The 12,613-nt window shown below is 37.1% G+C and overlaps 2 protein-coding genes across 2 annotated transcripts; one reads left to right on the forward strand and one right to left on the reverse strand.

The window, feature by feature from the left end:
- The first annotated feature begins 1,726 nt into the window (after window positions 1–1,726).
- LOC110941946 (plant cysteine oxidase 3) lies at window positions 1,727–7,236 on the forward strand. Its single transcript, XM_022183646.2, has 6 exons — window positions 1,727–2,050; window positions 4,131–4,282; window positions 4,820–4,982; window positions 6,313–6,513; window positions 6,683–6,827; window positions 6,936–7,236. Exons 1-5 carry the CDS (start codon window positions 1,837–1,839, stop codon window positions 6,802–6,804), a joined length of 852 nt encoding a protein of 283 aa, XP_022039338.1. The 5' UTR covers window positions 1,727–1,836; the 3' UTR covers window positions 6,805–6,827; window positions 6,936–7,236.
- Window positions 7,237–7,769: 533 nt separating this feature from the next.
- On the reverse strand, window positions 7,770–12,331 carry LOC110941945 (enolase 1, chloroplastic). Its single transcript, XM_022183645.2, has 7 exons — window positions 11,676–12,331; window positions 10,249–10,556; window positions 9,922–10,076; window positions 9,522–9,839; window positions 9,237–9,383; window positions 9,096–9,146; window positions 7,770–8,100 (listed from the first exon to the last, which is right to left on the reverse strand). The coding sequence occupies exons 1-7, from the start codon at window positions 12,098–12,100 to the stop codon at window positions 8,035–8,037; spliced, it is 1,470 nt and encodes a 489-aa protein (XP_022039337.1). The 5' UTR covers window positions 12,101–12,331; the 3' UTR covers window positions 7,770–8,034.
- Between the last annotated feature and the right edge of the window lie 282 nt (window positions 12,332–12,613).

Here is a 12,613-nt window from a genome sequence, read left to right on the forward strand (position 1 = left end):
AATCGCTTTTTTAGGACGAAGTGACTATCCTTTTCACGACATTTTTATTTATGTTTTGATATTCAGTATCTGCTTGCCGTTACCGACACACGTTTTGCAGTCATTGTGTCCCCGCCGCAACGCGCGAATAGAAATCAACTAGTTATTGATAATTTGGGATACATTGTTTTTGTCATCTTTGCATTTGAGTATTTACTATATATGCATTTAGTTATTTTATCCATATACATTGTATTTATGTGGTATTTTTTTTATTGTGGTAATGTTAAATGTAATTGATTGGTAGTTATCCGATAGATAATTGACGGGTTTTGGTTCGGGTATGCTAACAGGTTTACCTGAAACCCGTGGATACACATAATACCCAACGATAATCACCCCATAAAAAGTCGACATGTTTTGCGATGAGTTTGAAACAAGCTTATCTAATCAGGGGTCTGGAGTAGGGCTGTTCAAACCACGCGACGCTCGTTCGGAAAATGCTCGTTCGATTTGACGTTCGGTTGTAAACGAGCAGCTCTGCTCGGTTCTGTTTGTAAACGAGCCAAGCAGAGCATGAGCAAAGGTCCGCTCGGCACGGTTCGACTCGAATTATTATTTTTAATTAGAATATATATATAAATATACACAAACATATATAAACATGTATATACACATATATAAGTTATAAATATATATACACCACACCTATATATACACACATACATATATACTTAAATATAAATTAAACTTATAGTTTTATATATACCACTCTAGGTGAGGGTTATCTTGAGAACGCTAAATATTGCGAGAACCGTGAGAACGAATAAAAAAACCAATCAAAACCATTTTTTTTAATACAAATCTCATTGTAATTAAGATACAACATCAAAAAAAGAATTTACAACATCAAATAATTCATTTCTCCTTTCAAAATCACTTTTTTTAGATTTTTTTGCATAGGTGTAAATATAACAGATTTACACATGTGTAAATTTTCTTTTTTTTTTTACGAATTCACGTAAATTTAAACGTGTAAATTAAATTTCTAACATTGTATTCGAATAATAATGATAAGTGTCGAAAAAAAAATTGAATTTGATTCGGTTTTTGACCAAGTTCTCACGGTTTTTTCATTTGTTCTCACGGTTCTCACAATATTTAGCGTTCTCATTTAAATCCTCCCCTGCCACTCTATTATATTTCGGTCCACTATATACAAATTTACAACTATATGTATACTGACTAGCCAAATCACGTCAATAAAAAATTAATATCAAATCTAAAAGTTAAACCCTTAACCGATAAAGGACAGTTTGCTCATCGCCTCAATGTTTCATGTCGTTACCTTAAGTCGATCGTCTCCTGCTCTCAACGTCATTATTCGTGCAATACGATCATCGCCTTGTCGGCGACAACATTGTTATTCAAAAGAAAAATATTATGCTATAAAATGTATCTGTTTTTTAAAGACATGAAAACTTGAGACCCAACATTATCACTATCTCTCTCAACAAATTTAACTCGGACAACACAGTTGTCCAAATCGCTCGAACTTCACTCGGAATATTTATTGCTCGAAAAATATTCGCTTGATTTGAAGCTCGGGTTTAAATGATCCGCTCCGCTTGATTCGGTTTGTAAATGAGCCAAGCATGAGCAAACATCCGCTCAATTCAGCTCGACTCGTAGACAACCCTAATTTGAAGTTCGAATTACCTAAATATGTCCCAAACCCACCCCACCCACCCACCCCATCGGCCATTGCCATGGCGGTTGGAGGGTTACATTTGTAATTACGCTATTACCCCTTGGTCATCAACCGTGAACAACCAGAGCACCACCAACACAGCAGCAATGAGCAGAAGCAGATATTTTGGGCTCTCGAACCCCTTCACCTCCAATTCCACCACCACCATGTTCTTCCAGAGGCTCTTTGCCATGGCTAATTACTCCTCTTCTTCCTCACCTAAAACCTCCATTCAAGCTCTATACGACACCTGTAAGAACAACTTAACGCCCTCATCCTCACCGTCTCCTCAACTCATCCACGATCTCTCTTCTAAACTCGGTATTATCATTATTATGCCCTAATTTCTATTATGCATACCTCATTGTTTTCTTAACTTCGAATGATTTTGTTACAAGTTTATTATTTGTAAATGTGAATTGATATCACTAATTGACTGTGCTGATTCTGTTGCTAGACTGTTAGTGATCAATTTGTTGCAAATTGGAGATTAATTTACATTAGAAATGATTTGGTTTTCGATAAGTGATAGTTATAAGCTTTAAGAGAGGCTCAATTAGGCATGAATGTCTTTGTAATTCTTATCAAATGTTAATGTGTTATCTGATGATTGTGTGTGTTTATATCATTCATTTTCATCAATGTATTATGTATACAGGAGTTACATGATGTGTGATAACTATCACTATGTCGTGTTAGACTATTAGCATATTTGAGTAATTAATTTGATTGCATATCATCATTACATGCTTATATGTAGCAGATACTTCAGTCATAGTTTAAGCTCTAAGAAAGGCTCAGTTAGGCGGCATGTGTATCTTTGTAATTCTTGTTAAATGTTAGTGCTTTTTATGATAATTGTGTGAGTTTGAATTATTTGTTCAGATCGATCTAGATATGAGTTACATGTGTGATAGCTTCTGTATATAGTATTAGACTATGTGTGAGGTTCATTGGGGAACACTAAAAAAGGGGGGAACAGTGGGGAACCGACTCAAACGAACTCCGATTGGACTCATTCCAGCGGCGTTGGAACCGTCTCGTCGAACCCTAACTAGGATCTCTTAACCCTAAACCCTAAATTATAACCCCTAAACCCTAAATATATTAGGGTTTGGCTTTTAGGGTTTAGCTTTAGGGTTTAGCCTTAGGGTTTAGCTTTAGGGTTTAGAGTTTAGCTTTAGGGTTTAGAGTTTAGCTTTAGGTTAGCCTTTAGGGTTTAACTTTTAGGGTTTATAGTTTAGATTTTACGGTTTAGCTTAGGTTTTAGCCTTATTTTTTTAGCTTTAGGGTTTAGAGTTTAGGAGTTAGGATTTAGGGTTTAGGGTTAAGAGATCTTAGTTAGGGTTCGATGAGCCGGTTCCAACGCCGCTGGAATGAGTCCAATCGGAGTTCGTTTGAGCCGGTTCCCCGTTGTTCCCCACTTTTTTAGTGTTCCCCAATGAACCTTCCCCATTAGACTATTAGGCATTAATATATATGATTGATCAATTTGATTGCATATCATCATTACATGCTTACATGTAGCGAATACTTCAATGATAGTTATAAGCTCTAAGAGAGGCTCAACTAGGCATCAGTGTTTTTTGTAGTTCTTTAAGTGTGTTAGTTTGAATCGTTCATTTTTAGATCAATCTAGATAGGAGTTACATGTGTGATAACTTCAGTATACACTATTAGACTGTTAGCATATTTGAGTAACCAATTTGATTGCATGAGATCATTACAAGCTTACATATAGAAATATGGCATATGTACATGATTTATATGCAAAAAAATAGTTATCTCTTTGAGATATGTGTAAACGGATATTTGCATTTGACATTATTAATTCATTATGTTAATAATTGAGAAATTGGAATATGTTGTATCCTAGTTGTTAAAAGCCATCGCCTCTTGCGCCTAGGCCCATTTTTCAGGCGAGGCGAGGCAGTTGCGCCTTGAGTCGAAGAAATTGCGCTTTAATTCTCCAAGTGATGGTTCAGGTGCACATTCATGCGAGATTCCTAGATTCCGGAGAGTTTCCGGCCAAATTTTCTAAATTCCGGCAAGATTCTCGCCAGATCCGTACTTTTATCCAAGGAAAACTACTTTTCTACACTAATACACTAATAATATTTTAGAACCTTTGGTACTAAATAAATGATATAAAGTGTTATATAATAGATTTTGTTTATTTTATTTAAAGAATAGTATTCTTTTTCTAATACATAATATATTTTTAATTTTTTTTCATTATGCGCTTTATTTTTCTCAGGCCCTTGCTTTTTTTGTGCTTTGCGCCTAGGCCCCAGGCGAGGCCTATGCGCCTTGAGTGCGCCTAGCGCCTTTAATAACTATGTGTTGTATGATTTATTTCTGTTGGGGAAGTATTGATGAATAATGTTTTGCACTTTTGCAGATACGCTTGGTCCTGCTGATGTTGGGCTGAGAGAGGAAAACCAAGAGGACGATCGAGGTCATGGTTTTTCTATGCCTAATATTCCCAGTAGGATAGACCGTTGGGCCCAACCGATAACATATGTGGAACTAAGTGAAAGCGATAGTTTTACTGTAAGCCCTACTCTTTCCCCCCCTTTTCACTCACAAGTTCCAACTCTTTTTAATATGGGGTTATTAGATTTTATCAACCCCAACTATTGGCTATTGGCCGTTGCCACCCTTAAATATCACTTTGACGTCCGTCACCCCCAACTTAACACTTAGTGTGTTCTGTCACCAAGTCGTTAACTGATCACTAACTTTTGATCCTGTTACTATACTTTTGGGGGTGTCATAGGGATCTTAGGACACCCCAAAAGTATAGTAACGAGATCAAAAGTTAGTGATCAGTTAACAACTTGGTGACAGAACACAATAAGTGTTAAGTTGGGGGTGGCGGGCGTCAAAGTGATAGTTGGGGGTGGCAGCAGCCAATAGCCAATAGTTAAGGGTTATAAAATCTAATAACCCTTTTAATATGTGCTAGAATATCAATAACCGCTAATAAAAGATTATCAAAAACACCATTGAGAGAAAAAAAAATAGAGGTTTGAACTTGTTTCATAGTAATTTCAGGCATGTTTTAAAAGACGACGATTTTGAATGCAGATGTGTATGTTTTGCTTCCCCACTTCCTCAGTTATTCCGCTACACGATCATCCAGGAATGACTGTTTTGAGCAAGGTCTTGTATGGTTCCTTGCATGTGAAAGGTTATGATTGGGTTGAACCACCTTGCATCAAGATTTCAAAGGGAATTTCTCGAGCTCCAGGTCCTATTCTGGAACTTACCATGGACTTTCGTTACTATTAAAATTAACATGTTTTTTCTCCCGTTTGTTATTTCCACTCTCATTCGTTATACATCTTTTAGTACTAATTACAGTTTTTAATTACATGATACGAAAACAGCAGAGCGTTATTAGATTTCTGTAATCTCCATGAATTTTGGCTTCTTGTTAGAGGTGGCAATTTCAATCCCCTTACTTCTGAATGGGTTTATTTACGCTATGTTTTGGCTTGAAATGGATCAAATAAAAAAGTTAGCTGAACAGGGAATGAGTTGAAACATTTCCTAAATTGTATTTTGAGTAAAGTAAACGGATGGTTCCTGTGGTTTACCAAAATTTTGGATTTGGTTCCTGGCTTTCCAAAAGTACACGGATGGTCCCTGTGGTTTGTACTTTGTAACGCATTTAGTCCCCAGCCAAGTAGCCAACAAATCTAAAGGTTTTAGCAGGTCCAAGTTAGGGACTAAATGCGTTATAAAGTGCAAACCACAGGGACCATCCATGTACTTTTGGTAAAAGCTAGGGACTACATGCATCACAAGTGTAAACCACAAGGACCATCCGTGTACTTTTACAACGATAGGGACCAACTACAAAATTTTGGTAAACCACAAGGACCATCCATGTTCTTTATTCTTGTATTTTTAATGCATACAACCGGCAAAATCTGTTGTTAAAATTTTACATTATTACTTTAATTAATGATATATGTAATCATAGGGTAGGGATAGTGTACATTAATTCAGAAGTGTGAGAAGTGTATTATAACACTATATAACACCATATAAACACCGTATAACATTATGTAACGCCATATAACACTATATGACACTATATAACAATATATAACGCTATACATCTATCATAGACATGCTATCAGACAAACTATAGTGTTATATTTGTTATATAGTGTTATATAGTGTTACATAGTGTTATATGGTGTTATATGGTGTTACATATTGTTGTATGGTGTTATATAGTGTTATATATAGTGTTATAATACACTTCTCACACTTCTGGATTAATGTCCAGGATCCTCTACCTGTAATCATATTTAAGCATAAAATATTTATAAGAATAAAAAAAAAATGGACAAAAGAGGTGTTTGTTGGTCAAACTGTAATAATAATGCATTTTGACCTATAACCTCTTAGCCAACCGCCCATCTTGCATCTCAGTTTCTTTGAATGTCAAGAATTATTTGAACGGATTGTTGGTCTTAAATTTAATTATTTGTATATTATCATATACAACCTTCACATCTCAATTTTAAGTATAGAAGTGCCGAATGTTGATGGAATTCCTTTAATAGTTAGGTTAGCAAAGCTGTCTGTGGACAAAGTTCTTTCTGCACCATGTACTACTTCAGTTTTGTATCCAAACACGGGAGGAAATCTTCATTGTTTTACTGCTGTCACCTCTTGTGCTGTTCTCGACATTCTCACACCTCCATACGAAGAATCTGCCGGCAGAAAATGTACTTATTACCGTGATTACCCCTACTCTAGCTTCCGTAAGTTCTTACTCTTTTTTGCACGCGAATCTCATTCTTAGTTTTGTGAATTTTAATCAGATACTGTAAAGGTAGCAATTTTGACCCATTTACATATGAATTGATCGGTAGGGTTAAGTTTTACTTTTACGTCATGTTGTCCCGTTTGAATAAAATTCTGTTTCCATAGGAAACGGAGATGAGCCTATTGATGGAAAAGAAGATGAGTATGCATGGCTGGAAGAGATAGAGACACCGGATGATCTCTATATGCGACAAGGCATGTATGCGGGCCCACCTATTCAGATCTAGAGTTCATCAGTTACTGGTGGCTGGTGAGTGCTTGCTTCATCTGATACTAACTTTAAACTAAACTGTTTTGGTTTAGTTGTTCAAGTGGCGGCTAGGACTAACTGTGTACCTAACCCCTTTCGGTTACGTAGGTTTGTGACCATGTCGGTTTAGCTGAGTGGCTGCATAGGTCAGAGACCAAGGTGGAGGCTTTTTATTAACCATGGTTTATGGTGCATAGTCTACATGAGCCCAGTCAAGGGTGTGAAAAGTAGGAAGCGTGGTTACTAAAAGAAAAAATTATAAATGTTTTGTATTTACTAAGGCTTAAGTAGTAATACTTGTTTTTTTAGTCATTATTATTTCTTTTAACAGTGTAGAAAAATAGTGTGACATGCTGCTCGTTGTTCACTTGTTCATACTTATGTAGAACCCCCAGCGCCAGACTTTTCACCGCCCTCTTCTCAACAGTGGTTTATTTTAATTAAAGAGTGAATTTCAAAAATTGTCCTTTATCTTTATATCCATTTTCAGACGCTGTCATTTATGTTCAAAATTGACGAATTTTGTCCTTTACGTTTTCATATCATACACGTTTTGTCCTTTGGGCCTAACTCAATTAGTTTTTTCAGTTAAATTTGGTCATATGCTTTGCACATGAGCGCATTTTTGTCAATTCAAAGGTAAATTCAACGGCAGATTTATAGCTCAAAGCTTCTGCAACCTTTGAATTGACAAAAATGCCCTCATGTGCAAAGCATATGACCAAATTTAACTGAAAAAACTAACTGGGTTAGGCCTAAAGGACAAAACGTGTATGATATGAAAACATAAAGGACAAAACTCATCAATTTTAAACATAAAGGACAGCGCCTGAAAATGAGTATAAAGGTAAAGGACAATCCTTGAAATTCACTCTTAATTAAACTTTGTGCGATAAACCAACTTTTTTTTAACTAGATCGACAGATATATTGAAAAACAAACTTGACACAAGTATTCCTATTGGTTCATAAGAAAAGAATCCATGGCAATAACATTTTGTTCATCTCCAACAAAGGGGCCAAAAACAGATATCAAAAGTACAAATACAAAGTTTCAAGCAACAAAACATGCAAATAGCTTTTGTTGTCCACAACCCTTCATTTTGTTATTTTCGGAAATAGTAAAAGCCTAGTAAGGTTTACAACTCTAATTGCAGAGCTGGATAGTATCTTGCTCCATATTTTATTTCCGATTTGGCGTTCAATTCTCATGGAGATCTGAATGCTTCACCTGCATAGCGGACATTTCCAAGTTCCTCTTCAATGCGCAAAAGCTGCACACAAACGAATAAAATAGATTATTCGACATTCGAGAGGTTAATCGACTCCCATGGTAACCAACTCTCCAACGATGTAATAAAGAGATTACAACCTTAAAGCCCTATTTATAATTAAAGATCAAAATCCTAATACTTGAGGGCCAAGTAACCTGTCGCCCAAGTTTATTTTTAATTAAGGGTGTAAATTAGCGAGCCATTCATGAGCTACTCAAAATCGGATCAGTAAAAGCTCAAAACGAGCCGAACCCCGTGATAAAACTGATAACACCCTTGATCAAGATAAAACTTAGCAAAACCATACTAATTAAATTTAAGTCATAGCAGTGTTCCTTATGCTTGTATTTGTTATATATCCATAAGCTCCTTCGTAATCATATCTTTCAACAACTTTTGTAATTTGTAACAACTATGACCATATGTGGCAAGGCGAAATGGACCATCAGGTCTTTATTATCCATATTTTATGAATATTTAGTGCATTAATAGAATTACGAAAGTAAACTTCCGTTTTGCTCCATGTGGTTTGGTCACTTTAACGGTTTTGACCCAAACCTTTAAAAATAGTCATTTTCCTCCAATAGTTTGCTATGGTTTTTCCATTTTGCTCCCTGCGGGGAGCAAAATGGAAAAACGGACAATTTGGATGGAGTTAGAGGCGGGGAGCAAAATGGAAAAACTATAGCAAACTATTGGAGGAAAATGGCTATTTTTAAAGGTTTGGGGCAAAACCTTTAAAGTGACCAAACCACAGGGAGCAAAACGGAAGTTTACTCAAGAAAATATTATTACGATAAAAATTCAAAACTATGAACAAAATGATTTTGAAGGTATGCCTTAAAACCCTAGACTACTTTCACCCGTTACCCTTTTAGCCAACACTTTATCGACACATTTGACCCGTTTAAGATCAACACAATCCAAATGTAAACGGGTCGAACTTGCAACCTCTAGTTGATCACCATATACTATAACATATAAAAAAACAATACCTGGTTATACTTGGCCAATCGCTCACTTCGGCAAGGAGCGCCCGTCTTAATCTAAGAGTTGAAAAAAAAATATAATGTTTAATATAAATAACACTGAAAAAAATAATGATGATGTAGAGAAAAGATGAAATTAAATGACACCTGTCCGCTAGCCAAGCCAACAGAAAGATCTGCAATGAAGTTATCCTCTGTTTCACCACTACGGTGGCTAACCATCACACCCCATCCTGCAGCTTTTGAGTCAAGAGCTGCTTGGATAGATTCAGTTACCGTACCTATCTGGTTAACCTGAAATAATTTAAATTAAAGGCGTCATTAATTAAAACAAATTGACTTTACGCAACATATTGAAAACTGATGAAGCTATCAAGATCAGAGTTTTTTTTTTTTTTTTATGTGACAATAATATATAATTCTTGTACTTGCCTTTAATAGCAGAGCATTGCAGGCCTTTTTCTGAATACCTTCTGCAATTCTCTTCGGATTGGTGACCAACAAGTCATCCCCAACAAGTTGGATATCGACGGAAGATTGTAGTGAAGTCCACGAGGTCCAATCATCTTGGTCAAAGGGGTCTTCAATCGATACAATCGGGAAATCTCTCACAAACTCTCTATATAGATCACCAAGACTTGGAGCTGAGAGAACGTGAGCTCCATCATTTGGTTGTTTCTTGAAATTGAGATCGTATTTACCATCTTTTGTTAAGAACTCGGAAGCAGCAACATCCATTCCTATTTTAATCTGCAAAAATTCTTTTCGATCTCAACAAGTGTGACAGAAAAGATATGTAAATGGAATATGAAAACCGTTATATGTCGTTTACCTTGCCGGTGTAACCAGCCTTTTCGATTGCATCAATGAGCAACACGAGGCCTTCCCTGTTATCCTGGACATTGGGAGCAAAACCACCTTCATCACCAACATTGCATGCATCTTGTCCGTATTTTGCTTTAATGATCCCCTTCAGCGTGTGATAAACTGTAATTATAAGTCAGAAAGCTAGCACCATTAGCGATGAAGCATAATAAAAGTGATCCATCGGTCCATCCATAAGTTAATAGTTTAAAACTGCAGCCTCTAACCATGATGCATAAAGTAATGAACTGAAATGACGATTAATCCTAAAAGATTCATTGGAGAATATGCTAACCTTCACTACCCATACGTAGAGCCTCAGCGAATGAAGTTGCGCCAACTGGCAATATCATGAATTCTTGCATGGCTAGATTATTGCCAGCATGGCTACCTCCGTTAATCACATTGAATGCTGGAACTGGCATAACAAGCTCTTTTGTTCCTGATATCTCTTGAATGTGTTTGTACAACGGTATGCTTTTTGCTCCTGCACCAGCTCTGCATGCACTGAGGGATACTCCAAGTATTGCATTAGCTCCGAGTTTAGACTTGTTTGGAGTTCCGTCAATCTCTAGCATGATGCCATCAAATTCAGCTTGATTCCTTGATGTGAAAGAAAAGAATCAAATTATCATTCTATTACAAGCTATTCTAGTCATTTCATTTGCTTGCTAATTTCTCTATTAGGCGTGTAAACGAACACGAAAGGGTCTTGTTCGTATTCATTCTTTTAGATTTAACAGAACAAATGAACGGACACCAACACTTCAAAGAAGTGGTTTTCTAAACCAACATATACAAACGTAATGAACAAACATAAACAAAGAAAATGAATGTGTTCCTATTCGTTCTAAAATTTGATTGGGTTAATGAGCCGATTAGTAATACTAACAACTATAAATAGCATGGTTGTAGAAATCGCTAGTCGCTAGTCGGTCGGTGAGGTGGGGACTAGCGATTAATCGGGGGATTAATCGGATATATTCGGGATTAATTGTAATTAATCGAAAATTAATCGAGATTAATCGGTGATTAATCGGGGATTAATCGGTGCCTAGTGGGGATTTTTACAACCATGATAAATAGATTCAAATGAATATGTAAGCAAACATAAACAATCATAAACGAACACACATAAAGGCATGTCAATAAACAAATATAAATGAACTACAAAAATTGTTCATATAGTTAAATGAACAAAAAAAAAAAATTGTGCATGACTTCGGTGCTATTTTTTTTTTTTTTCTGAAAAGCTCTGCGCAAGCTCTTCTGTCTGCGCCGCGCAGACATTGCCACGCGCAGACTGTTTATTTTTTCAAAGACGTTTCATTAAAAAACGTCTGCGCGAGCTCTTCTTGGTGCAGACTTGGCCCAGCCACTTCTAAGATCTTCTAAGGTCTGCAGAGAGTTAAACACCACCAACACCGCCCATCACCGCCACCACCCACTACCGTCCATCACCACCACCACCACCACCACCACCACCGTCCACTGTCCATGTCCATTTGTTTATGTAAACGAACGTTTCCAGTAAATGTTCGATTCATTTACAGGCCTATTATCTGTTCCTACCTATCGGTTACAAATGTTCAGTACTAACTAACCAAAAGGAAGCATAATTAGGGCAAATCAAACAACAAATGAACATTATAATAACAAATTGAGAAGATAATCATATGTAAAATCAACATATACAATGCATATGAATAAAATAACCCTCACCTGACATCCACACCAATAAGTTTGGGTCCTAACACCTCATTAATATTCTTAACAGCATTAAGAACACCTTTTCCGCCATAAACACTCTTATCACCGTCTCTAAGCTCCAACGCCTCGTAGATTCCGGTAGACGCTCCACTCGGAACCGCAGATCGGTACAGATCATCAGTCACCAGATCAACCTCCACCGTCGGATTTCCTCTGCTGTCAATAATCTGCCTCGCCTTCACCGACTTCACCGTCGATGATTTCGCTGCCGATACGGACGGAGACTGCGCAACCGAAACCGAGTTCCGAACAGTAAACTTCGTAGGAGATCTACGTGAAACAGTCGGTAGGTTAACGAACGGTGATGATAAGGACGGTTTGGAGGAGAGGAAGGGGTTTGAGAGTGAGGTGGTGGTGGTAGGAGGTGCTAAGGCCATTGAAGGAAGCAGAGAAGTGTGGTGAGTAGTGGCGGTGAGAGTGTTGAAGAGGTTTATGATGAAGAATGTGTGTGTGTATTAATGGAGGAGGATGTATGGGAAAGTCCGCCGTGGGTGGCGGCGATTGCAGAGTGGTGTTTATAAGGTGTTGGTGGTAGGTGGAGGTGACGATGTTAGGTTCTTCTGAAAAGCCAAAGGCCAGCTGAGGTGTAATTTTTTAATAATACTCTCATCACACGTGGAAAATAGTTACTTGAGTGTGTATGATTTTTGAAAAATTGCATGAAATACGTTTGTTTTTTGACTTTTTGGTAAATGGACATATTTAAAATCAGAGCTAGACTATGTTACGGGCAATATTTTAAATACCGGTATGAACCGGCCGGTTATACCGGTTAAACCGGATATCGGACACGAGTCCGGTACGATAAAGGCCGGTAAAACCCGAATACGGTATGTCTTATGTACCGGCGGTAAATCCGGTTTAACCGGTTCAAATCATTGAACCAGTTT

The sequence above is a fragment of the Helianthus annuus genome, chromosome 5, assembly GCF_002127325.2.
Source record: "Helianthus annuus cultivar XRQ/B chromosome 5, HanXRQr2.0-SUNRISE, whole genome shotgun sequence".
Classification (NCBI taxonomy): domain Eukaryota; kingdom Viridiplantae; phylum Streptophyta; class Magnoliopsida; order Asterales; family Asteraceae; genus Helianthus; species Helianthus annuus.

Excerpts from the sequence above, each read along its gene's own strand:
- LOC110941946 (XM_022183646.2), top strand. The coding sequence starts at position 1,837 with ATGAGCAGAAGCAGATATTTTGGGCTCTCGAACCCCTTCACCTCCAAT. Across the intron at positions 4,983-6,312 it reads GGGAATTTCTCGAGCTCCAG|TTAGGTTAGCAAAGCTGTCT; the intron begins GTCCTATTCTGG and ends TTCCTTTAATAG. Across the intron at positions 6,514-6,682 it reads TTACCCCTACTCTAGCTTCC|GAAACGGAGATGAGCCTATT; the intron begins GTAAGTTCTTAC and ends CTGTTTCCATAG.
- LOC110941945 (XM_022183645.2), bottom strand. The coding sequence starts at position 12,100 with ATGGCCTTAGCACCTCCTACCACCACCACCTCACTCTCAAACCCCTTC. Across the intron at positions 10,557-11,675 it reads CTTATTGGTGTGGATGTCAG|GAATCAAGCTGAATTTGATG; the intron begins GTGAGGGTTATT and ends TTTCACATCAAG. Across the intron at positions 8,101-9,095 it reads GATTGGCCAAGTATAACCAG|CTTTTGCGCATTGAAGAGGA; the intron begins GTATTGTTTTTT and ends GTTTGTGTGCAG.